General features: G+C 45.1%; 1 protein-coding gene across 1 annotated transcript in view; it reads right to left on the bottom strand.

The window, feature by feature from the left end:
- Positions 1 to 25,694, bottom strand: part of USP10 (ubiquitin specific peptidase 10) — a 61,802-nt gene that overhangs the window by 1,915 nt on the left and 34,193 nt on the right. The window contains exons 4-13 of the mRNA XM_036924146.2: positions 23,436 to 24,479; positions 13,662 to 13,753; positions 13,014 to 13,123; positions 12,582 to 12,637; positions 12,250 to 12,353; positions 9,756 to 9,855; positions 8,804 to 8,981; positions 6,265 to 6,430; positions 3,624 to 3,768; positions 1,853 to 1,918 (exon numbers count right to left, since the gene is read on the bottom strand). Of these exons, the coding sequence (XP_036780041.2) occupies positions 1,853 to 1,918; positions 3,624 to 3,768; positions 6,265 to 6,430; positions 8,804 to 8,981; positions 9,756 to 9,855; positions 12,250 to 12,353; positions 12,582 to 12,637; positions 13,014 to 13,123; positions 13,662 to 13,753; positions 23,436 to 24,479 (2,061 nt within the window). The remainder of the gene's footprint in view (positions 1 to 1,852; positions 1,919 to 3,623; positions 3,769 to 6,264; positions 6,431 to 8,803; positions 8,982 to 9,755; positions 9,856 to 12,249; positions 12,354 to 12,581; positions 12,638 to 13,013; positions 13,124 to 13,661; positions 13,754 to 23,435; positions 24,480 to 25,694) is intronic.

Below are 25,694 nucleotides of genomic sequence, written 5' to 3'. Positions count from 1 at the left end.
AAGATATAATGAAGCCAATACGGGACAGCCAGTGGAAGCGTGCAGCTCCCTGGAGGGTGAGGGGGCAAAGGGTGGCCCAGCCAGTGGCAGACATGAACCTGGGTGAGGAAATGGCCTCTAGTGAAATTCCGGGGAGAATGGCAGTGCGGCTGGGGTAAGCTGTGTGCCACCATCACTTGCATAAGGGACGGGCACTTGGAGAGGCACACCACCTAGCTGGTAGGAAATTTCAGCAACAAATAAGCTGGAATATCACCAGGCTCCACCAGCAGCTGCCACTCCTGGGGAGGACTGAATCCACTCGGGGCCAGGGACCTTGGCTGGTCAGAGGACAGGCTTGGGCTTTAGTCACTACGGACCCCTCAGCTCTGCACAAGGAGCCTCCACACTAGGGGCTCAGAGGACACAACTGCTGGGCCACGGCGGCTGGGCAGAGTGTGACTCACACCGGGGCCCACTGACCAGGAGATGAATTCCTAAACCTTGCCCTTGATCATCAGCCTCGCCCCAAAGTTCTACAAGGCAGAGGGCTGCAGGGAGGTGGCAAAGAAACACCTCACCACCCACTGGGACCCCAGTGCAAAGCTCCAGGGAGCCAGGCCAGACCCTGAGGCTCCTCTGGGCTCCGAGGTGGGCTGCAGAGCGTCCATCCCAAGGCAGGGCAAGGACAGGGCTGGAGACACGCACAGCGGCAAGGTGCCCATCGCCACCGTATCAGGGCCCCAGACTGCTGGGAGGGGCCCTGGGGGAGAAGAGGAAGTCCAAAAGAACAGTGCCTGATGGGAACGAGGAGCTGACTGGGCCACAGCCTGCCCACGCGGTAGAGAGGCTCCGCCCACCGAGCAGGGCCCGCCCAGCTCCCCAGGACCCCTCAGCGGTGGACTGCAGGCAGAGGACTTCAGGCCACTCGGGTCTCAGAGCGAGGAATGCTCCTCTTTGGGTCACGCATTTTTCTTCCGTAACACGGGGATACTACCACATCTTCCTCAGGTCAGCTGTGAGGAATAAATGAGGTGCTACACAAGAGGTACCTAGTCGAAAGGTATGTGTGAGGGTCAGCAAAAAGCAGTGTTACTTTAAATCCCAAGCAGGCTCACCAAAGGCAACACAAAAGGAGGCATGACAGAGAAATTAGAAGATTCTAATAAAAAGGGTCAGAAAGCAAACACACTGTTGTACATGGCAACTGTTAAAAGTGACATAAAGCCTCACAGGCATATAAGAGAGAAAGGAGTATGGAGGAAGGACAGACAGCAGGTTAGACAAACCGGCACAGCAGGAAGCCCCAGCCCAGGAGGTAAGGGGTCCTCGGGCCCCCCAGTTCTGGGACTGGGTGAGGATTCCCAGACTGACTGAGGAGTCTGGTAGCCAAGAGCCTGCGTGAGCTCAGGCACCTTCTCGTGTACACCTGACAGCACCCTGAGGAGGGGCAGCCAGCAGAAGGCTGACTGGGGATGCGCTCTGCCAGCCTAGCTGGGTGACTGGCGTCACGGCCACTCTGAGGGACCACCTTCCCACAGGTACCACAAAGGCAGCAGTGCGAGGCCACATGACAGACCAGGGGCCTGTCAGCCTATACTCACTGCTCGGACTCAAAGATGGAAACCACGGTGTTAAGTGTTAAATGAGGTCCTATGTGGCTGAGCTGAGAGTATACTCTGTCGAATTTCAAGCACTGAACTTCAGGTAAAGCACACATCTTCAAACAACTTTCTGACTTACAAAGCCCACAGGGACACCAACCGAGAGATCTATTCTCTGTGTAAAGTGGCATTACAGCAAAACTGAGCCTACATAAAAACCATTTTACCATTGCTTTAATAAGGAAATAATGGTACAAAAATTTACTTACCTGCAAATAGCCTATAGGTTCTGTGGCATTTAAAATTCTTATTTTTAACCCCCGGAGAAAGCAGTTCTGAAAAACAAAACATCAACAGCTCCAATCTGTGAAAGCACTTACAGAAAGGTTCAGAATAACAGAGTCAAAGGGCTAACGGCTGTCTCCACTCAAGCAAACCAACCTGCGACCCAGAAGACAAAACTCCATCCATTTCCCCGCATAAACCCTGACCAGTGAGGGCAATCAGTTGTGCAGCACAGGAATATACTTAAGGAAATACGAGCTATAATAAACTAAGCCTATTGAGCTCATGCTATAAACCCCTTAAAAGCAGATGTTAAAAAAAAAAAAAGGAAAAGAAAAAAGCTGCCTACTTAAAACATAAGAAACAGCCCTGGAAAACCTGAGAGCTACCGTGTTCATACATGAGCCAGAGCACAAAGCCCCCGTTAGGTGCAGGAAGGTGGGCTCTCCCAAGGGGCACCAGTCCCCTGGGCCGTGCAGCCTCTGGCCCCCTGCACAAGCCGCGCTCGGATGCCTGGAAGCTTCATCTGCAGGGGCACTGGCCCTGGCAGCCACTTAGGGTTCCTCTTCTACTCCCCACCCGCACAGCCCAAGCTACGTCGTCTTGTCCTTGTTCAGTATGTCTTTCTAGAAAGCACTGGGGGTGGCAGTTGGTATCAAAACACATGTAACAAGCAAGAAAAGATATGCAACTGAAATCAGGATAGACCACGACCCAAGTCCACCCAGACAGCTGACTTGGGGGGTGCGGGAAGCCGCATGAGCGTGCACTCAGTGTGTGCTGTGTGCGCCCTGACGGCCAAGGCAAAAGGGGGCTGGCGGCGCAGCGAATCTCAGCGGGCCTCTCTTCTCTTTCTGGTCCCCAAATGGGTCAGGAAAGCATGCTGCCAGCGATGACGCAGCTGCAGTGTGGAGACGGGATGAACAGGACACCAGCGCAGGGGTCAGACCGAGCAGCAGGGGAGCCAGTGCCGGAGGCCAAGGCTGCGGGACGTGTGGCGTTGCCGGGGTGGTGAGCCAGCCCCACTCGCCAGGGGGCAGTGGGTGTGGGTGTGCCATCTGGGGCTTGGGGGGGGGGGGCGGGCAACAGGCTGATTCCTCTGCAAGAGCCAGGGGTGGCGTCCACATCCTCTTTTCTGTTTTCCAGACACCTGATGGTTTAGAATCGCCTCTAGCCTGCTGTGCTCCCAACCAAGCTTCAGTACTACACAATACATTTTTCACTAACTCTGAAGCTTTCAAGGAAAGCTTTCCTTCACGCTGCACTTTCGGCAGAACACCTTCCACTGGGACCTGATGCTGCTGAGCCCACTGCCTGATGGGCCTGAGGCTGAGAGAACCACTGACGGCACCTCACCTGCAGGGCACTGTGACCAGAGGTTGGACCAACCCCCGAGGCCAGTGGGAAACATTCTCAACTCGCTACAAAGTCCAGGCTGGCCTACACTTGTCAATAGTTAGTGTAAGGAGAATTATTTTGTATCATAAAATATTTATAGAAAAATAATGCTCATTTTGATGGACAAAACCTATTTTCCTCATCTAGTAAGATTATATAATATACTTTATTCATTTTTGCCTTTATTGTTAAAAAGCCACTTTGGTGAGAATCTTAATAAAAAGGTCTATTAAAAGTCAAGAAATTTACAACAAAAAGCCATGTAAGAAAAGTTCCTTAATCTTGCCATCATGTAGAAATGCCAAAGCGTCAGGCTCATTGTTTTCTAGGAGTGTTATTGCTTTATAGATTTATTACCTTTACTTATTTCCAAGTCCACGGGATATTCGATATTTTTTATAAGCTTCTGACATCCACCCGTCTTCTCATAAACAAACCGCTTCAGGTGCAGCACAAGAACAGGAGGGAGTTTTTCCAGAGTCACTCTTCGACTTATCTCGACCTAGGCACAAAGCGCACAGCACCGGCCATCGCCTCCTGCCACACAGCAGGCTCCGTCTCGGCCTCCTGGGAGCCCCACAGCAGCACTTCTCCAGCTTCCCGAGGTCACGGGGCCCCCAAAAGCTACGCACACTCTTCTTAGGAAAGTGCATGGATCCTATAAACACAGCTGCAGAGGACCCCGTGGGGCCGAGCCCAGCTGTGACCTCCAAGTTAAGAACCTCTGCTCTGTGGCACTGATAATGAATTGTCATCAAAATTAAAAAGCTAGCCCATTGTACTTTGAAATACGGATGTATTAACTTGTTTTTTTTTAAATCTCTCAGCACTGACAAAACTGAGGTCAATGTGTTTCTTGAATTAGATGTTTTAAAGAACTGAAAACCATTTACTAGTTTTATAATCATTTGTTTCATCAATTTATGTCCCTTAAGTACTTTCACAGGTCTAATGAATTATTAAAATGCCCTTTATTAAAATGCATCTTCCCAAACAATGCTTAATCCCTTTATTAACTGTATTTATAAATTATTTGATGCTTCCTTAATTTATATGTATATTGGTAGAAATACTTGTTACAGTAACAGTCCAAAGGACAGCAGCATGTATGAAACACCAGGAAAGCTTCTGGAGAAGTCCACAGGCACCTGGGTGAAGGTCCTGCGGGACTCAGGCTTCCGGGAAGCAAGCTCAGGAGTCACCACTCAGGGTTCATTAGGCTTACAGACCCTTCCATGCCTGTCTTCCACCCTAAATCAGAAGCCCAGACTTCTCTATATTCCCACTCTAGTGTCTCTATACCCAACAAGAATTTGGAGTGAATGAAAAGGTGGCTAAGCTCAAGCTACAAGTAGGGGTTCTGGTGAGACCCTGGCTTCCGCACAGAGAACAGAGAGTCGGACCAGAACATCTGGGGGATGCTTCTCAGGGCCGGCAGCCGATGACCGACCTGAGACTTTCAGACCATTAAGCGGCTAATCTGAAATTCTTAAATGTGGGACTGGGTTACCAGTCAAACTGAGGTACACTTTATCACCCAACAAAACCAGACCTTTTCTATATAACAAACATTTTGTGTAATCATACTTTCCTGTAGCCCTTCGTGTTTCCACCACCACCCCCCAAAAATACTTTTGACCTAAAAATATAATAAAATTAAACTTGGTATTTTAAAAACATTCCAGAAAATGTGTTAGTTTGCTCTTTGCAGATATCCCCATTCAAGCTTTCCAAAATCTTCCTTTCTCAAACAGACCTCCTTCTCTGGTCCCTGCTCTTCCTGAAACTCGCTGACATTGACTGTGAAGCTCGAACAGCACGGCCTTGTTCCATCTCCAAGGCTGCGCCAGAACGAGTCCTGCCCACGGCCACGTACACGACTCAGCCCCCACAACCAGCCTCCCGACAGCAATACCCCCTCCATTTCATTCCACCGCGAGGCCCTTAATTTATTCACTTACTCACAGAATCCACCTGCCAAGATTCTGTCTCTGGCTCCCATCACTTTTATTTATTAAACAAAATTACTCATGAGAAGCAAGTCAGAAAATATGGTGGAGGACTAGGCACAACTACCTGATCTCCCAAAGCTGCCTTGGGCAACACAAAGCAGGAGACCCCAGGTGAGTTAAAAGCCGCCATCTCCTACCTCTGCTCTTTTTCACTTGGAACAAGTGTTCCAAAGCGAGGGGAACCCTGCGAGGTGCTGACGGCTTTTTCCACATCGGGGTGTCTTTATTCCCCTTGGAGCCATCACACACTGCCTATTATTTAAATCAAACTTTGCAGGAATACTATGAACTGTTCAAAAACCTGCTGCCCACAATGAGCCTGCATTCATCTCCCCAACATAGTTTCAGGAATTACTGCCACCATTTGGGCAATGGAGGAGGCATCCTCAGCTGCTGAGGGGATACACCTGCACAGAACACGAGGAAGCTCCCCTCCCCTGACTGAGCTGACAGGTGGGCTGCTGCACCGAGCCACGCCGGCTTCTCTGGACTCCTGTAGACGGACTGAAAGACTCGAAGACTCGTTATCTTTTTCAGATCAAATCAGAAAAGTTACTTCCTACTCTTCAGTGTTCTTGACCATCTACAATCAAATGCACAACAGACATGTTTAGAATCTTTTTTCTATCTTAATCTCATGAAATTGTGCTCCATGGCATCAGCAATGTAAACAAGCTATTCAGCCTCTGTTAGAGACGGTACTGACTCTGCAAGATCGTGATTAGATTGCCAGAAAATGTAGCTCGGGACGATTAGTCTAAAAGGTCACTGTTACCTATGCTCTATGACTAAGAGCGAAAGGAGGTTGTTAGGCTCCTGTTTCAACTACTTCATTTAAAGCTGTGGAAACTTTCAGTCCAAAACAGTGAAGCAACTGATTTAAGAAGCAGAACTCAAATCCACTTCTCCGCATCCTGAACCACTGTGTTCCTTCCACCACGCCAGAGGGCCTCAGCACAGAAGTTCAGGTTCAACTGTGAATATACCTCTTGTTTGGTTTTTGTGGTATAACCTTGGACAGATTCTCTTGCCACCAAGCTTTCCAGTGCATCCTGGACTGTACGTATCTTGTCAGACTGGATATCCAACTGCAACGTGAAAAATGGCTGCAAAGTGGCAGATTCTTTTGAACTCTGCTGGTAAACCACAGACCTAAGAATTGAAAACAAAAACAAAGAATCTAAGAGACCACACCTTCCCACTTTCCCTTCAGGCAAAGGAAGGTCATAAACTAGGAAAAGAGGAATAAACCCTGAAAGTAAGATTGTTCAATTATTACTTTCAGAAGCTTAGAGAGAACAGAAAATCAAAATGACACACACACACACACTGAATCTTTAAAATAATTCTGCTGAAGATCTAAGTATTTCTAGCAACTAAATTCACCAGTTGATGATTTTCCCAGCTGAAGTGCTCTGGAAAAGAGCCTCCTTCATCTTCCAAATTCCTGCACCTACTCCACACTTTATTCAATGCACCAGTCAACAATGTGCCTACGCCTAGCTTGCTTTAGCCTCAAAATGCCAACACTTTTCATTTTCCCAAAGTATCACAGCCTGGTCTAATAAAACAGAGGAAATCCCAAGGTAAATGGAGTATTTTAATGGCATTTCCCCATTAAAACAACTTACAAAAGAAGAGGAGCAGGGTGTGTGTTACAGAAGCACGCAGGCATCCAGGGCACAGCACTGCCCTCAAGAAGGTACCAACATAACTTTGTTTTCTTAGCTGGTTTTTCATTTCATTTTCCTTCTTCTAACATTTTCTGAGTAAAAACTGTGTGTTTGTCCCATCTCTCACTTAGCCTCAGCAAGGAAACATTTGAGGAGTTCAACAAGGGATTCTATTCCTGAGCGACCCAGTTTATTAGCAGAATAAAGTGGGTATATGGGTACTCGGACTTGACGAGCCGAAGCCGAGAAGCGCAGGGAAAGCCCCTGCGCCTGGGTGTGGGCTCCGAGTACGGCTTCCTGCCCGGCCTCAGGGGGCATCCCTGTGCCCCTGCTGAGCGTGACCCCCAGGGGGCCGCCATCTCCTCAGCGCTGAAGAGCAGCGGTGGGAAACGCAGTAATTAAAGCTGGCAGAGAAATCCCCAAGTGGTGCTCTTGACTCAAGGCCTGGATTTTATTAAAGTTCCCAGGGAAACAGTGGAGAAAGGTGCTGGTCTTCCTGGGGACACTGACAAACCACTCAGAGGGCGAATTTTAGAAAACCTTATAGGGTCTGCATAATGCTTCACAGTGGCCACTCTACACAGAAAAGAAGTTCTTCAGTTATAAGAAGTAACTCTGTTTTGTCTTACCATTTTTCAAAAAGAAAGAACCAATTTCAACACAAAAAGGCCACAGAGGCTGAGGCTAGGGGCTGTCGCAGGGCCATGCCGACAAAGCTAAAGTTTCTCCAAAGTGGATTCTGGTTTCTCCCACTGGTTATACTCAAACAAATGTGAGGTCTTTGGGTCCAGTGGCCTTGCAATTTTGGTATTCCCGCTTTGCTCAAGTACCGTGCTCACATTGCATCCATCTGGGCTGTCCTCTGACTCCTCTCGCATCCCTAAGTGAGTTCCCAAACGGCCTTGTCCCAAGGAACCGAATCTGGCAAAAACAAGTTACCCCAGCAGTGGCCGGGCTGGGCGTTCGCCAGAGCCCACCTGACGGTGAGGCTGATGCCGGGAGACCCCAGAATGGGAAGGGGCCTGCACGGGCTAGCTCACAGGAAGGACTTGTTCAAGGTCACACTCCCACATACGAGGCTCCTGACCCGGCCCCACACAGCCCCCCTGCCCGGGAGTCAGGGCAGGCCGCTCTCAGCCTGTTGAAAGCTGCTCCATGATTTCAGAGCACAGAGAGACTGAACTAACTTTCGGTGCCTCGAAAAGGGTGTTCCTTCTTTTGATTACACAGCACTTGGGACAATGAAAGGCTAAGACTCACTGAAACCACCCCCCTTATAGGCTGTGCTGTGTGGCCCCCAGTGAGGGATCGTGTTCCAGGGAGGGGCCTTCAGGCTCCAGGGGAGTGAACCTCCTTGGAAATTAAGCAAGTTCTCATGAACTCCAAGTCATGGCGATATGAACAGCTCTAATGTAAATAACTGGAAACCTCTTAGGAGGACTTCATGAACAAGCAAAGAGCAGCTGGTCCGAGGGACCTGGGACAGGAGGAGCCCAGGTACTCCTGTGGGCCAGTGTCTGCCTTACTGTCAGAGTACTCCCTCCACACCCGTCTTTCCAGTTCCTACAATTCCTCCAATCAAACAAATGAATTTCTTCTCTTAACAAAGTACATTGCATCACTGACACGACTTCCTCCTCTGACCTAGCTGTGAGCAGCTGGCCTGAAAGTGTTGCGTGCAGGTGGGGGGGGGGGGGGCGCTCCCCGTGGCAGGCCACAAGAGGTGCCACCAGCAAAAAGGCAAGCCACCGCGTCCACCGTGGCCTAAGACAAGCCTACCAGCTTTCCCCTTTAGCAAAATGGCAAAACCCTGAACACAGCAAATACCACATTATTCCAGAAAAGCATAAACCTGATGTGTCCACCAAAAATGCCAGTGATTGGGGTCTGAACAAAATCCGCCTGGCGAGTGACCGACGTCTTATTTCTGGGGCCCACTTGCTCCCACTCGTCCTCACTTCCTTCACCCGGCTCTTCCCGCTCTTCTTCACTCACTGGGTGGCTTTGGGGTCCATTGGAAAAAGTAAATTCTGAAAAGGAGACAGTCTGCTTAGGCTACTATTTACAACAGTAACAGCAAAAACGAAAATAAAAGAGGGTTTTACATCAAGCACCTAACAGATTTGTCGGTTGTAGCTTCAAAAACAAAAGTAGGGTATGTCCTACACCAAGAACAAAAGCTACCTGGGCAACCCTGCTGGCCCCGTGGCCTAGCACGGAGGCTGCAGACATTCTGGGGCAACTGGAAACAGTCTGAACAGGGCCTGGAAAGTAACTATTACTGCATGGTTGGTGAGTTTATCAACGTGGTAAGGTGTGTGGTCATGTAGGATAGAAGCCTCACCCTCAGGAGATGCATGCTTGGCATTGAGGGGTGGACTAAACTGTTGTCTGCAACTTAATTTTGAATCATTCAGGAAAAGCGTACGTGCAGTGTGTGGATGGGCAGCTGAACAAGGATAACATATCAGCAACTGCAGAACTCAGCAGTCACACAGGTATTCATCAAACGTATTCCTTCAGCTTTTCTGTATGTTTGATCGTTTTCCTATTAAAAGTTGACAGAAGAAAAGCAGAGGTTCTGGATAAATTTGACTTCTCCATGTAGAACATTCTCAATAGCACCTAAAATAAGCAATGTAAACCTAACTGGAGTTATATCCAAATGAGCAGAAAGTGACTTGGGCGAATGGCCGCTGGGGGGGAAGCCAAGGGGCAACCTAGTACATCAACAGGTAACAGTCATTTAGAAATAGTTTTGACAGAAATGTTCTCAGTTTTGTAGCAAACACACCATCACCTACTTTCGTTATTTGGTGAGAGAAGTTTCTTCAGGTTCAACATTTCCTCATGAAGCCCATTTAGAATGAAGCCTAAGTACTCCTCAGCATCTTCTTGGCGACCCTGCAAAGGCCAAACATGGTTCCATCAGTCCTGGCTGAGCGCCGCCCAAGGCCTGCGGCAGGTAGGGTGCCTACACATCCAAGCTGCACCTCCGCTTAAATTTCCAACAAGATGTAATGGGAAGGGTCTCCTAAAAACCACATGAATTTTTCCTTGGTTGGCCGCAAAAGGTGGAGCTGGGGGAAAGACGCACAGGGGAGCCACAGAGAAAACACTTATGTCTAAGTGACAGAACTAATGGGGATTGTTCATGTTTTTCTGGACTTCTGAAATTTTCTATAATATACATTATCTTTATAATAAAAGTTTTTTAAAACTTTTGTTTAAATAAAAAGAAGAGCAAGAACCAGATTTCTAGGGCTACCTCACTGTGGTTATCATTCACACCGTGAGTTGTGAAATTCAAAGCCCTATTTGTTTCCTATTTTTGATGATGGGCGGCTACAGGGGAAAAGACACAGATTGTATGTGAAAAACTTTCTTGATTTAAAAATATGGCTGACAGACACACACCAGCAGAATCATTCACATTATGACTCAGACAATATAGTGACATCTTAGTTTTATAATCTCATACTGGTCTGATTATATAATTTGTCATGACGTGTTCGTGTCTGGAGCACAACCACACGCTGCAAGGATCTGTACGTTCTTCTGCTTGCAGCCTCTGGTAGACTTGGGGGCTCCAAATGGAGCTGCGGCTACAGACAGCAGCTCTCCGGCATGGCTGTGCTCTGCTTGTGTGGAAAAGGGAGGAAGCTGCCACAGCCCAAGATTTACAGAAGACTCCACACAGCAGGCCTGAGGCTACTGTCCTTGGGAAGGCCTGCTGGCTGCCTTGGTCCTTGGCTGTTATCTGGGAACTCGGACTTGGGGAGGTTTCCCACCGTTCCAAGACCTGATAAGGGACGTGCCTGAACTGCAGTGTGGTTTATGGTAAACATCTGCTTTCCTTCTGGGTGTTTGGAATCCTGGTTTGTGCAGGCAGAGGATGCCCACGTGACTGGCCCCTAATAACCTTTGGACGCTGAGTCTCCAGTGAGCTTCCCTGGTGGTCCCCACTCCACATGCACTGTGACAGTGCTGAGGAGCAGAGTGCCTCCCGGGTGGTTGCACTGGGTGAGGGGTCTCGGGCTTTCCTGCACATTCCCCCGTCTTCACTCTGGTTTTGCTGTGTCCTTGCACTGTACTAAACCGTGACCGAGGAAAACAGCTTCTGAGTCCTGTGAATCCTAGTGAGTCACCAAGCCTGAGGGTGGTCTCCAGGACCCCCCACAGCCAGTATAATGTAACTTGGAAAGACACATTTGTGCACGAATATAACTTCTGAGCAGGATCTCAGTGGGGCTCAACCCCAGGAAGTCCTCTGAGCCTCGTGCTTTCCCTCTCCACCTGAGCTGGCTGGGCCTCCTCTGGCTTTTAAAGCAGCTGTCTATGTATCTACCCTAGTCCTTTTGCTGTTTATTTTCTTAGATTACATATCTAACTCCCCTACTGGGCAGTGAGCTGAGGGCAGAGGGCACAGTTTCTTCCATTTCTGTAACACTCTGCATATTTCCAATTAATTGGGAAATGTATATTCCAAGCTTATCACCAAAAGCTGCAGCAAGACCATGTAAAAAGTCCCTGTGGGGCCCTTCTACACAGTCCTGGGCATTCATCCTTCTGCTAAACAGTGGAGCTTCAGCATTACTTTGTTTTAATGGATTCTCTTGACTATATTTCTCTCTAAGCATTCATTGCTTGTACTGATTGTTTACAAACTCTGTGAGGGAGGAAAGAAATGCTCCAACTAACTATGCAAAGGGTGCCCCTGATTCACTCTCAACAGCTGACAGGGCCCTTTATAAGACCTCCTTGGCCCTTGGTCCCATGCCTTCAGTAGCCAACTGCAGGACAGAAAACGTAGGTGAGAGAGAGAGTCAAGGACCCAAGGAGCTACTAACATAGGCTGAGTGCGAGGAACAGAGCTCCTCCCAGCATGCCGCCTGCCAGGCCTCATCGCTCCTCCTACCTGACAGGCAGCCCAGACGTGGCTGAGGAGCTGACTCATGCCAGCTCTGCCAATTAGCTGCGTGACCTTGGACAGTGACTTCACTTTTCTCAAATATAACGAGGAGACAATAATCATATTTTATTCACTGGGGCGTGAATTACATACAGATGCAAAGAACTTACAACAGTACTTGGTGCACAATACACGACACACGGGGTGGCTCTGATTACCACCATACTCCTTAAACTCATCCGGGCAGTGGCCTCCACACCAAGCCCAGGCCTTCACACCCACCAAACCACAGCACAAAGCCGAGCAGGCACTGAGCAAGCAACATGAAGGCGCCGCGTGGGGCTACGGCAACACTCCAGACGGGCTACGTTAGGGTGGTCCCAAACCTTTTCAGACAGGCTTGACTTGATAACTGTCAACAGTCTATAAATATACGTGGGTTCAAAGGCAGCTCCAGGGCGGATATCCCTCACGATTTTATCCCCAAGAGCTGCAATGGAAAATACGACAGATTTTCGTAACTAAAATAGTCTTAAAACAATGAAAAACAGCAGCAATGATCCTCCCCACCCAGCCCATGTGTTGAGAACAGCACAGGTGCAGCAACCTGCATTTAAAAATATACCTTCTTTACAACAAGACTGAATTTATCAAATTGAGTCACCCTACTTCATAACTCCCAGTGTGTAATGGCCTCAGGAGACCTCATTTTACTCACCTTGTCTGGGTTTTGGAGGTACTGGCATATTAGTAAACTCATTCATCAGCCGAACACTAAACATGGGGAAAAAAATGTTAAGTAGTACATTTTTTAAAAAGACACTCTTACTAAAGAGCCTTGATGACTAAGTAGACTATTAATTAGTCTGAAGACAGCACATTTTAGGTAACCAATGCTATATGTGAAGTTTTTGAGTTTATGGATATAAAGTATTAAACACTAAAATTTATTCAACTGAATCTAAAGAATAGAGATAATGCTCTAAATTGCATTTCTAGTTAACTTCCATATAAAATCATGAATAGTAAATTTTAAAAAATAGAATTGTAAGATTCATTTGCAGTACATCAACAACTTTGCTAAACTATGTGAATTGTAATTATCAATGGGAGCCCCCCATCCCAGGTTATTTTTAACCACCTTACTTACAAGCTATCTATCATGGGTGTTGATGTACAAGGCCTTTGTACTTTTGAATACAGAGGAATGAACTTCATCAGGTGATACATCGGAGGGCAGGCAACCAATGCCTGCAGTGTCTAAATATTGATAGTAAGGAAGTGTAAAGGAAATGACACAGACACTCCAAATTTCCAGAAGGCACATTAATACAAGAGCATATAACACTGAATAAGCCAAGGACACTGAATGACTTAGATATGTAAACACAAAAAGGAATAATCATGGGATTATTCACAAGTGATCATGGGGTAACCTGTGATGTCCATAAAGGGTTTGCCATGTACTTGGTAATTTATGTACAAGAACTCCATTCAACAAAATAATCAAATCACTTAGAACAAAATCTGCAGTTGAAGGCAGTCACTCTGCCCTATTATTTGGGACTAGTGTAAGGAGAATAAAGCGCCTGATTCTGCCATTCACAGGTCAACAAATCATCTTTTATTTCTGGTCAGGAATAACCATGTTTACAAGCAAGGAAGGCAGACTAAGGGATCACATCTTTGGATTAAAATTTTAGGGCAGATGCTCCTGGAAGCTAAACTAAGTCAAATGCTCCTGAGGAAGAAAAACCCACAGTAAGCCGGCCTTGGGGACAGCATCTGAGAAGGATACAGCATTAATGTAGCACCAGTTTCCTTTATTGATCAGCCCTCGGGGTTGCAATGACACTGGTTTATGTATTAGGGTTACATTCTCCAGTAACTCTGAAAGAGTGAGAAGCATATTTAAGAAGTTAATGACATCTAGTGAACAACACTGATGTAAATTCTTAGGTTCTACTGTCCCTGGGAGAGTGTTAAAACCCCTTCAATAAAGCACAAATCTAAGGAAAGGGCATACAGTGTTAAAGTTTCCCTCCGTTCAACATGTACATTACTTAATAAGTAAAGTTTAAAAAATATTTCCCCCAAACACTAACATTTATTCATCTTCCTGTGAGAACATTTTAACAAAAGAGCACAATAGCTATTTTAATAAGAAACAGAAAATGCTTAAACACTATCAGTATTGGAGAGTAGATGTGAAAGACAGCGCTTTCTCCTCCAACACTGACAGTGAGGCACGCCCGCCAGCAGCGCTCCTCACACAGCAGCTGCGAAGGTGCGCGTCTCACTGGGTCAGAATCCCAGCCATGACGATGGCACCCACGCATCACAGCGGGTGCTCCGCAGCTGTTCGGTGATGACACTCCTTTAAGGGACAAATGTCTCCTGACTAAACTGTATTTTCCACTGTAAGTCCAATTAGGGGCTGCTTCGTACACTGGGGTTCCCACACTCCCCTATAAAGCAGCATCTTAGCCGCAGGTTCACCTTTTGACATCACTCTTCTTTAGTCTGAAAATAGTTATGAATGTCAACTTTATACAATGTTTTAATGCTTGAGATAATTTTTTTCAGAAATGCTTTAAAACAAGACAGGTCTTTCCATGCCCCATTATGAATCTTATAACAGTGACAGCTACAATTTACGGGCACCTTCTACACTAACCAAGTGCTTTACAACCAACAGATACTAACTGGCTGCACTTAATCCTCCATCATCCGAGAATACCAACACTATTCTTTTACCAATAAGGAAACTGAGGCTCAAAAAGCTTAACTAGTTTGCCTCTCTGTTCACAGAGGGGCTCAGGAGCCCACCAGTGCCTGAAACCCATGACCTATGGCCCTACCACACTGCCTCCCTTTACTTTTAAATTGTGTAGTAGAAAAGAAAAAGTGGACACACATTTGCTATCAGCATCCACCCAAGGCATCACTCAAACATAAGACTTTCTATTCTAAAACACAGTTGGACCAGCAGGTCCCAGACTTTTAAACATTAAATGAAGAGATTAAGGTGCAAAATTCTAAAGTCAACACATTAACTCACACTGCCTCATTCCCTCCCTTCTGTGAGAATAAATGCCTTCTTTCCTCTAACCAAGGAAGCACAGGGAATACTTTTCCCATTTATAAAAAGTAAAACATTACAGGCTCAAGAAAAACCCAGTGGGACCTGTTCGATTAGACGAAGCTTTGTAAAGCTCCTCTCATCTCTCTTACTATGGGTACAGAACTAAGCAAGCCCACATGTAACAGTACCCAGCACAGACACGTCGGGTCAGGTGGCAGACCCTGTGCCGGAAGCTTTATCTGTATCACTCATGACTATCCTGGCGACCCTACCGAAGAGACACAATATCATCCAAACTTTACAGGGGGTGGATCTGAGATCTGGAGGGGCTGGGTAACTGGTATAGGTCACATGACTGAGCTGACTTGTGAACCTGGGTCTACCTGACTCCAGAGGCCAGGTATGTCCTCTCAATAGATAATGGGCTCTACTTTAAAATCATTTAACTCTAAGGTTTCAGATATTAACTTTTCCCCACAGGCTTAAGATCTACTCACAGTGGATTTTTCCATTTGTCTTTCAGCCATATTATCACAACAGTCCGTAATTTCCAGTGCGTGCTACAGAACAGCAACTATTTTATGTAATTACTCTATAAAAATCTGTATTTTCAAATAAGCATCAATCCCAAATGAACATGCCCTCAAGACACCTGCAACTCTTTGCCATAGCCCTTTTATATCTAAAAACAATTAATGTTAAGTTTTACATAACAAGACTCTAAATCAACTGCCTTCCTAAACAAAGGGCCTCCGTTAAATGACTTGCTGCCCTTCACTGAGCCCTGCTGGGCGCTGCTTCCGGAGGCACTGAGGTGGCTGAGAGGGGGCTCTGCTTCAGGAGAGCTTGCAGACCAGTGAAGAAGGGACAATACTGTGTGGGCCAAGCTGCAGGGGGCTCAGTGGAGAGGATGCTTAGCCCAGTCCAAGGACCAGAGAACCCCTGGGGCAGGCAGCCTGAGGTCCATGACAGCAAACAGCTGCCGATACCAGCACGTCTCCAGCTGGGGTGATGTGCCTTCCATCCAGAGGAGACTTACAAGACGAGCGGGTCATTGTTTGCTTTGTGCAGTGATGAGATCATGAGATCATGAGTTCAGTTTTAGAGGCGCTAAGAGGTACCCAGATGACACCTAATTAACAGCACACTCACATTCAGGCCTGCCAGCAACACAGCTGTGCACACATGCCCACCAGGCCCCTGCGGCTCAGGGCCGACCTGCACATTCTGACTACACACATAGCAAGAAGTACAAAGCATCAGGAGTGGGACCCTACGCACCACCATGTCTAAGTGAGAGGCTGAGAAGATTGCCTACCAGTGATTAGAAGGACAGGAGTGTTTGAATTAACAGTGGGGGCAGAAGCAGGTTCTAGGGCTTCAAGCAGCAGTGCAAGAGTGGAAAGCATACATGCATCTCCCTCTTCTAGCAGCCTGGCTGAGGAGACAGGATGGGGTCACCAAGGGGTTCCCAGGATTGCAGGGGGACAGGGTTACCACTAGGGAAGGACGGACTCACTGCAGCTCACAGTGGGGAAAGAAAGGAAACAGCAACCTTAGTTTTCTTGATAACATGGGAGGCAAAGTCTTTTACGGCGGGTTAGTCGCGAAGGTTGGGGGCGTGGCGGAGGGAGGTGGCTTGATGACTTTAATTGCCGTTCAGTACAGACACTGGAGGAAAATGTAAAGAAAATGACCAGGGGACAGGCTTACAAGATCTGGAATTCCCCTTTCATGTCAACTGTTTTAACAGACTCAAAAACATGTTCATAGGAGGTCAAAAGTACTTTGACGCCCTATCTTGTTAAATTAAAAAAAATATATTTATGACAAGGCCAACTCCACTCTCAAAAGGGAAACAGGTGCAAAAATATCAAGAACCAACTTCTCTAAGCTCCACACCTCTTACGTTCTTAACTGAGTTACATGCCCAGACTAATCCACACACCCAGAGGCTGAAACGTTCCAGCTCTACAGAATCAGAGAACACAGCCGACTGAAAGCTGACCATTAGCCAGCCGACTTGTTTCCAGCACTTCTCTGTGAAACAGCAAGTACTGCTGGACAGAAACCTCTCGTCTCTACATCTACCCTTCCCTTGAGTTGATGCAGCTGCTCGCCACTCCTTCTCATGTTCTGCCTACTTAAGGAGCGGGCAGATAAAAAGGCAGTTCATTGCTCAGCTTCCACAATGTCAAGTTCAAGTCTCTAGCATCACCTAGTGCTGTGTTTTAATAACTGCAAGTAACAGAACATCCCAAGTAAACATCTACAAAATTAAAAAGGCAAAAACTCTGAAACATAATGTAGAACAAAAGGACACGCGACACATTTATTAGACAATGTACCACACTAGCTTCTTTTCAAGTCTTTAACATTCTTTAAAAGAACAACCTTCTGGTATAATACTCATAAATGTAGATTACTAGGTCTTCACACTTAAAACATACAGAGAAGACACTGAACAGTCTAGATTCTCCTTAATGACTGTTATTCTAGAAAAATTTTCTCTGCAGTGGCAAGTTTTCCATAAGCTAAAATACAGTATCGCTCAGTTGCTGGTATCTTCAAATGATCCCCAACACTACTCCCAAAATAAGGTGGGCCGCTGACTGGAGCTGCACCTGTGTGTCTCCCGGTGGCAGACGCCATTACAATCACCAACGTTGTGGCTGCCTGCCTGCCATGTGGCAGGGCTGTGCAGCTCCCTTCCTGCAGTGGGCGCTCCCTAGAGACCGCACCCCTGCACCATGGGGACGGGACTTCATGCCTTCTGTGTCCCAGCCTGCTCCTGCCATCCTGACTGACCCCACCAGGTACACCACTTGCCTCCGCCACCCACTCCCCACTGCAAATGACCTCACTGCTCATCAGAGCTGCTGTCTGCTCCTTTTCCTCTTGTCCCTTAGATAACCCTCGAGGCAACACTGATGGTCACTTGCTGACCTAGACGGTGGCTGGCACACAAGCACTCAGCAGGAGCAGGATGACCGGACGTTTGTGGATACTAAAGGTACTGGTTATAGTGAATGACTCCATTCGTGCTGGAAATGGCCCAGCGGACTTTAGAGATTGTTTGGTCCCATTTTCAGAAAGCCTCCAGGCACCCTGTGGAGAAGCAGACTGAGGGCAAGAGCGCCTGCAGCAGACACTGCTCCTTACCTGGAACCAACCAGGTCACTGTTAACACTCACACAGAAAACACCACGCAGGACGGCCAGCTCCTTACAGCTGCTCCACACTTATTAGAAAATAAAGAGCCAATACAGGTGGGAAGAGACGGAAAAGGGAAATTGGTTTATGGGAGAGTTTGAGATTTCAGTACTCCAAGAAGAAATAAATTAGCTTAAAAATTCCTTAAAAGTTGCCTATAAAACCCCCTAGACAACACACCACTGTGGGCTCTCTTGTCCCCTCCTGGCGTGAGCCAGGAGCTCTATTCTCTCACTTTATTTCTAAATAAAAGCCTGTACCTTGCTCTCCTAAAAAAAAAAAAAAAAAAAGAATTCCTTAAAAGTAAGTTCTGAACATTTTGTGAATATAATAAAGCTCCATTTCAAAGGGAATGAAGGATTATAAAGAAATTAAGGTTAAGTACCTTACTGTCTAGGATTTTCTCATAAAAACTAAATATCCAATTTAAAGACTCAGTTTTGTAACACACTGCACAATGAGCATTTTCCCCCTGAATGATTTCAGTGACTTCAAACTGAGCCAGACACTAACGTGTGACAGGTGCACCAGCGAGCCACTCTTGCCGCTCCCAGTGACAGCCTGGGGCAAAGAGGATTCTGGTGCCTGAAACAGTCACCATCACTATGACTGAATCCTGTTAAAATGAATGAATCTTACTGCCATAATTGAAGTCAATTATTCATGACTTGCAAACAAGCCAGTATCAATACTGCTTTTGGGTATAATCTCCTGCCTCTGTTTAATTAATGAGTTCCTTTTTTTTAACATCACCATTTCCATTTACTATTTTATTCCTAGCCTAGACGTCAATAAGCACGGTCATTATGGAGGTCAAAAGACACAAAACAGAAGGGGGCACAAAGGAGAGAACGCAGGGTATTTCCTGAAGTTGCCACCTTAAATCTGACATGCAGTCCAAAGTCATCACTGTTGGCCATCTAGTTCACCTCTTTCAGGGAAAATAATCAGAAGCTGACTACAGTAATGAGCTTCTCCCCAGAGGCCTTTGCAATTCATCACTGTTGGTGTAATTTACTACAGACCCGTTTACACAGCAACTTTAGTGGCCTCCCCAGTCTGTCTTCTGCACAGGAGCTGGGGGCACCGCCAGAACAATGCCACTGGAAGGGCACCAAATGCCGACTCCACATCATGTAAGAGCTAAGAAATAAAAACCAGGGTCTTCACTGTTACAATATACCTCAAACTTTAAATGGCTGCATTGAAGTTAAACCTTCTTATGAAATCTGCTGATACACAGAAAACTAAGTGGTTAATATTTTTTCTTGTATTTCAAGACATAAACAGTAGCTCACGTGTTGCCACAATCCATTCAAATGACTTATAAACTCGATGGCAATATGAGCACTGTAAAATTTTAAGTCAATACAAGCTATGATTATTCTTGTACAGATTTACGCATCAAATTCTGTTTTACTACAATTAGGATTTAGAGGTTATATTATCCTATAAAATCCATGAGAACGCACGGTGCAGAACTTTCACTGATTCTTAAGGCTCAATAATGGGCCTGTAATTGACACCCTAATGTTGTTGACCTGCTTTTCTGTCATCTTCCTACCTGTCCAGAACAGTCTCCAAGTGTTTCTTTTCCTCATTACATCACTTTGGAGGAACACACGCTATCTTGGTTACCTAATCAGGTGGAGGACAGCAAAGTGACCAAAATGTACCACTACCCTCTGGCTACAGATGAACATGTTTTATAAGGGAAGGTGTCTCAATTTAGTTCTATAAAACAGACACCTCAGCAGTACTGGCAAGGCCATACACACATGGAATTGGGGGTGGACTGAGTGCCCACCCCCAGCATGCATTCCCACAACAGCAGCACGCCCTTTGGCGCAGGGCATGAGGAGTTACACAACCTTTGCTTCTCTGGAGAATCTGAAGGGAAATGCAGAATATTTGAAAAATCGCTTCCCAAGGAAGGAGGAAGTATAATATGATTTACAAGCCCCTCAATCATAGATCAACTGTAAGGTATATATTTGTTTATATATAAGATGAACATGGACATCAGGAATTCTTTTTTCTGAGGTCCAACTTGTAATGATTTCGCTGTACTCTCCAGCTACAAATTTTAGGCATGAAACCACTGTGCAAAATTGCATGTTAAACAGGTATGACTAGAACTCTTAATAAATGACCATACTTCAATTTCCTCACAGAATATCATTTTTTAAGAGCTGTCAAAGACCTCGGTTTATCTAGTTCTCGTTCACTGGAATTTTAACTCATTTTACTTAGGCACTTGGCCTAGACTCTCTCCCTGCCCACCATTAATTACACTCCTATACAATGAACAAAACAAAATACAAATAGCTCTATTGTGAATCAAAGGCACTTGATACAGCTCAAGTTTGGGATATGACAAATGCTCCTTAGTTAAAATCCAGGGACAGTTTAGTATTCATTACAAGGATATGATTAGTTTCCAAATCAGATATTTGAGTACAGGCAGATCTTGGCTGTGAGCTAACGGAGAGCACCCAGCACAGGTCCTGCTCTGTGGCCTGCAAGGCCACACTTGCTCCTACATATGGTTATGTCCAATGCTGTGGCCACTTTCAAACACAAGCTATTAAGATTTTCGGGTTTCTTTTTCTCACCTCCTGACTTAGTTATTCCTACTTAAAAATGGCAAATATTTCCTCTCAGACTAACACAAACCACTCACAGAACACAGACCCCTCTGCAAGCCTCTGCAGACCTTTTGTGCAGGTTCATCCTGCAGAAGGCATTTAGCATTCTGGTGTGACTGCTCTTCCCTTCCACCTCCTTAAATGAGAGCTTACACTTAAGAAAAAAGCCAGTGGGACAAAATGTTGACAAATAATCTACACTGTGAAGACGGCCCTGCCACCAGAGAGGTGAAAGCGGACTCCACTTGAGCCATGGATAAACAGTCCACACTAATCAAGAGTTGGGTGTGTTTCACTTCAAAATGCCTTACAGTTGATTTGCTTCCTAATTTCCTATTCTTTGTTTACAGTTGATCTGTCTTCCTAATTTGTATTTCAATTGTGGTTATCATAAATTAGTTGGTATTTATTAAGCACCAGCTTAATGACACGGCAGATGATCCAGAGACATGGACATCCAAAATAAGTGAATCTGGGATCAAAACCAGCTGTGGATACTGATATTATTCTAAGAATTCAGAAAAGAGTAAACTTCATGTCTGAACTATTCCCTTCTCTCTCTTTCCTTAAAGTTTATAAACATAATGATAAACATAAAAAGTACTCTCTCAGTAGAACCAGTTAGATGCTAATGCAGGTAAAATTCTATGATAATTAACATCCACAGATCTTTTAATGGATCTAGAATTTCAGTTAAATGCTATTTAAAGTAAGTGGACATATACTTAAAAGCATGCCTATTAAAGGAAGTTTGTGGCAGATCTGACTCATAACAAATTGAATATACTGTATCATTTTTATAAATGTAAACCTCTAAGTAAGAATATGACAAAAGGAAAAAAATCCCAATTCACTTCACCTAAGCTCTATCTGATGCCAAGTTATTCAGGTGACTACTATCGCTGCATTATTCTACAGGAAGTAACACTGAAACCTGGCAGCAACTACATTCCTGAGGCTCAATAAATAAGCGCTAAAGAATTAAGTATTTTAAAGGAACTACACTTTTGCTCAGATCATTAGAACAGCTTTATAACTGGCCTAATTCAAGTAGGATTAAAAAAAATAAATCTGCTCAGAGGGATCAATTCAAAACTAGATGGACTGTTTGCAGCAAGACTCTCCACTAATACAAGTAACTGTAAACTACCTTCACGCAGTTTGCAAAGCAGGTCAACACTGGACTTCAGCAGGCCAATTAGACTTTAACACCTGAAGAACATAGCAAACTATACATCAAACTACATCTAAAGCCACATGACTTTAAATATTTAAAGTGAAGCTTTTCTTTCTTGTTTTAAAGTAAACGTTGAGAAAATTTCCCAGGAACAGGAGGTTTTCCTTTGTGAAGTAATTTTTAGACAACAAATTACAATGACTTTATGACACTGAATTTAGAAGGCACATTTTAAAAAGCATCCCACCATGCACTCCTCATTATAGGTTAAAAGTAAATTTTAAACTTCTTATCCTGTCTTACCCTGACTCGGCCTTCTCCTTGCAATGAATACATGCTAAAAGTTATAATAAAGAAATCATGTGGTTTTTAAAAGTATATATGAAGGCCAAAATGATGATTGGCCTATCAATTACCTTTTCATTTTAACAGAACTCCAAACACCAACCTTATTCAAAATAATGTGTTTTATATAAGGAATAAAATAATCACTCTTTTTTTAAGTATTGTTTGCTGTCATCTTACTACCATCAAAAGGATGTGTTTTATATTTTATGGGATCCTGACCATTCATAAAGGCTATGCTGCAGCTCGCTATCGCAACCATTCTCATCCTGGTAATGAACGCCGGCAGGTGTTCCCAAATGTCGAGCAAGCCTAAATGAGACAGCTTATTTTAACTTGGCTAATGGGGCAAGATTCTGCAGAGCTGTCTGCCAAACTTCTTGGTACAATGAAACCTGAAGAAACAGGCTTGGCTTCTTAGATAAGTTTAAACATACCCACTACTCTGTATTTCTGACTTCCTACTTTAACTTAAAAAACAGATTAAAAATTATGCAGCTTTATTATTGGTATTATAAACTGGTCCTACATTTGAGCTTCAGCAACTCAAAATAAAATGTTAACTTTGGGCCAAACTGTTTGTTTTTCTTTTCCTGTCAATAGCTGATTCAGGTATGCTAAAACTGGAGTAATATTCATTTACTCAATCCAACATAGGCATTAAAAAGAAAAAAACCCAATATGCTTTCTTGTATCCTAAGAAACAGAAAAGAAACAGTAGAAAGGGAGTCCAAATCAAGGACCATCATACCAAAGGTGTACAGCAGCTGTGACACATGCAGGTCAAGCCCATTACATGGTCACACAATGGAGTGGAATTACTTGACCAAAAGGCAAGAAATGGAAATATAATTTGTCAATAGAAAGAAGTGGTCATAGACGTGGACTTTCCACTTAACACGAAGGCATGATACCCCCCCCGTTTTGCTTATATATTGTTTTCCTTTTGGAGAGAGACCCTGTAAGGCATGGAATTCTTCAGAAATGCCTGTTGATACACGGGAATCGACTGCGGCCCGGGATGGCAGTTACCAGCCCAGACTGCCTCAAACCTCCCATTCAACAGGCGTTGCTCACTTTCCACCTGTATCTTTTCAATGATACCTGCAATCTTTATGGCTACAGGATCCTCTGAAACCGGCACAAGCCCTTCTTTGACTTCGGCTTGCTTTTCAGAGACCAGGGAAGATGTGGCAGGAGGGGAATACTTAGTTTCCACAGAGGCCACGGGCGAGGAGGAAGAGGGCTTGGAATCATGAAAAAGACTGGCCCAGGACTTAGCAGGCTGACTGGCAGAAGCAGCACCCGCCACAGAGGCCAGGGTGTCGGCTGGGAAGGAAGCGCTCTCGGCTTTAGCTGAGTCCGAGTCCACGCCTTCCACAGTGGGCACCTCCACCCCGTTGGCAGCTGAGCCCTCACCCGAGGATTCAAGTATTTGTCCGTTAGCAACTCCGAGGTTTTCAGTAGTATCAGTCCCAACGTAAGGCAGAGCCACAGCTGTCCTCAAGAGGCTGTCCCCGCCAGCCTCTGCAGGGAGGCAGGATTGTTCCGAGTCAGCCCCGTGACCGCCCTCAGGCTGCCCTGCAGTCCTGGCATCGCTGTCAAGGGCTCCAGGGAAAGCCCCACCAGGCACGGCATCATTGACGAAGTCCGTGGAGTCCTGAGGGCTGCCACAAGTTCTGGGTGTCCCCGAGAGGGGCACGTCTCCCACCAGCTCTGCATCCTCTGTGCCTACACTGTTGGGGACTGCAGGGTTGGCGTGGCCATTGACCAGGGCTTCTGTGGGAAGGCTACCCTCACCACCATCTTTCAAGTAACTGTAATATCCAGGTGGACGTTTTTTCTTCTTTTTACGCTCCCTTTGTCCGAGACCACCTGAGACACCATCATTTTCTAAAACTTCTGCCTCCACATTAGAGCTGCCATCCAGAGCAAGGGCAGAGCCTGGGTACCGGCAGTCAACAGAGCTAAAGTTTGCTTCTTTTTCTATGTCATCGGAGGTCTTTTTGGAAGTTGTACAACTAAGAATAAATTCAGGGGCCTGAGGATTCAGTGTGCTTGAAATACTGTAGTTGGGAGTTCTCGGCAAAGTGTCACTGGGTTCAATTACTTCATTAACACCAAACTCAATTCTTTGATATTCTTGTCCTGTTTAGAAAGAAAATGATCAGTAACGATCTCATTAGTTAAGTACACAGCTATACAAACTGTAAAAGTCTCAACAATTATCTGCTTTTCAAAAACTGACCCTTAAAGTTGTCACCCAATTAACAAAGCTATGACATTTTAATTCTGCACTGAATAAACAATTTGCTGAAAATAAATAATAACTATGTAATTATTTTTAATTTGGAGGTATGAAAAAGAGGCTTGTATTTATTTTCCACTCTTCAGGAAGCTAAAGGGAAACCTTCAGAAGGTAGAAATTAAAATGAAATTATAATAAAGTAAATAACATTTGCTGTCTAAAAATACCTCTCAATGAAATCTGACTTTAATGGCTCACTTTATGCCTGAGACAAGGGGGTGTATTTTGGACAATTTAATTTAAAAAGAAAATCATGATGAGTAAGTTGGGGACTTCAAATCACTGCCCTATATATGAATTCTCTAATGAGGGTAATTTAATAGTTCAAAAAGTATGAATTACACCAAGAATCAGTCCTCTATATAAAACTGTGCTTGAGAAGCACTCTTTAGAATTATCCATCTGGTGGTCTCCTCCTGACAATCTTAACTGAGGTCAGAAAATGGCCTTGCATGAACGCAGGCCGAAGTCCACTAGATGAGCTCCTAACGGATTAACTCCGTGGGTGGAAAAGGTACTTCCAAACATACCAGAAGACTGAGAACTTTTAAATATCTCTTTGGAACACTTCGTACTTACTTCCTCCCAACTGCCAACAATCTGCATATTCCATCCATTCTTTTTCTGTAAGATGTACATTTTCTTACAGTTCACATCTCTGAAATTATGTTGAGTTTTAGAATCATCTGTGTCTTTCAGACACTGAGCATCAACGTCATCTTACAGCTGATAGAACAGTTTAAATTGTGAAATTAAGGAAAAGACACATGCCTTTTAATTCACTTTTGGTGCATAACTGAAGATTTCTCCAAGTATGCGTAAGAGGCCAAATTTCTTTCAAGAAATGTATTTCAAGAAAAATATAATACCAAAAAGAATCATGTTTTATTACAGAGAACTAAATATATTTTACCTTGGAAGTCTATTTATAGAAGGGAAAAATGGCCCCAGAGGGGGGACCCCGTAATGTGTAAGTTAAGGCAGGGGCCTAAAAACAGCCTCCTAATTCTTCATTTGTCCTGACGGCACACCCCTGTGGGGAGGGGAGCACACCT

The sequence above is a fragment of the Manis pentadactyla genome, chromosome 15 (genome assembly GCF_030020395.1).
Source record: "Manis pentadactyla isolate mManPen7 chromosome 15, mManPen7.hap1, whole genome shotgun sequence".
In the NCBI taxonomy this organism is placed as follows: domain Eukaryota; kingdom Metazoa; phylum Chordata; class Mammalia; order Pholidota; family Manidae; genus Manis; species Manis pentadactyla.
The sequence above is the reverse complement of the archived record's forward strand: the minus strand, read 5'-3'. Positions and strand labels throughout refer to the sequence as shown.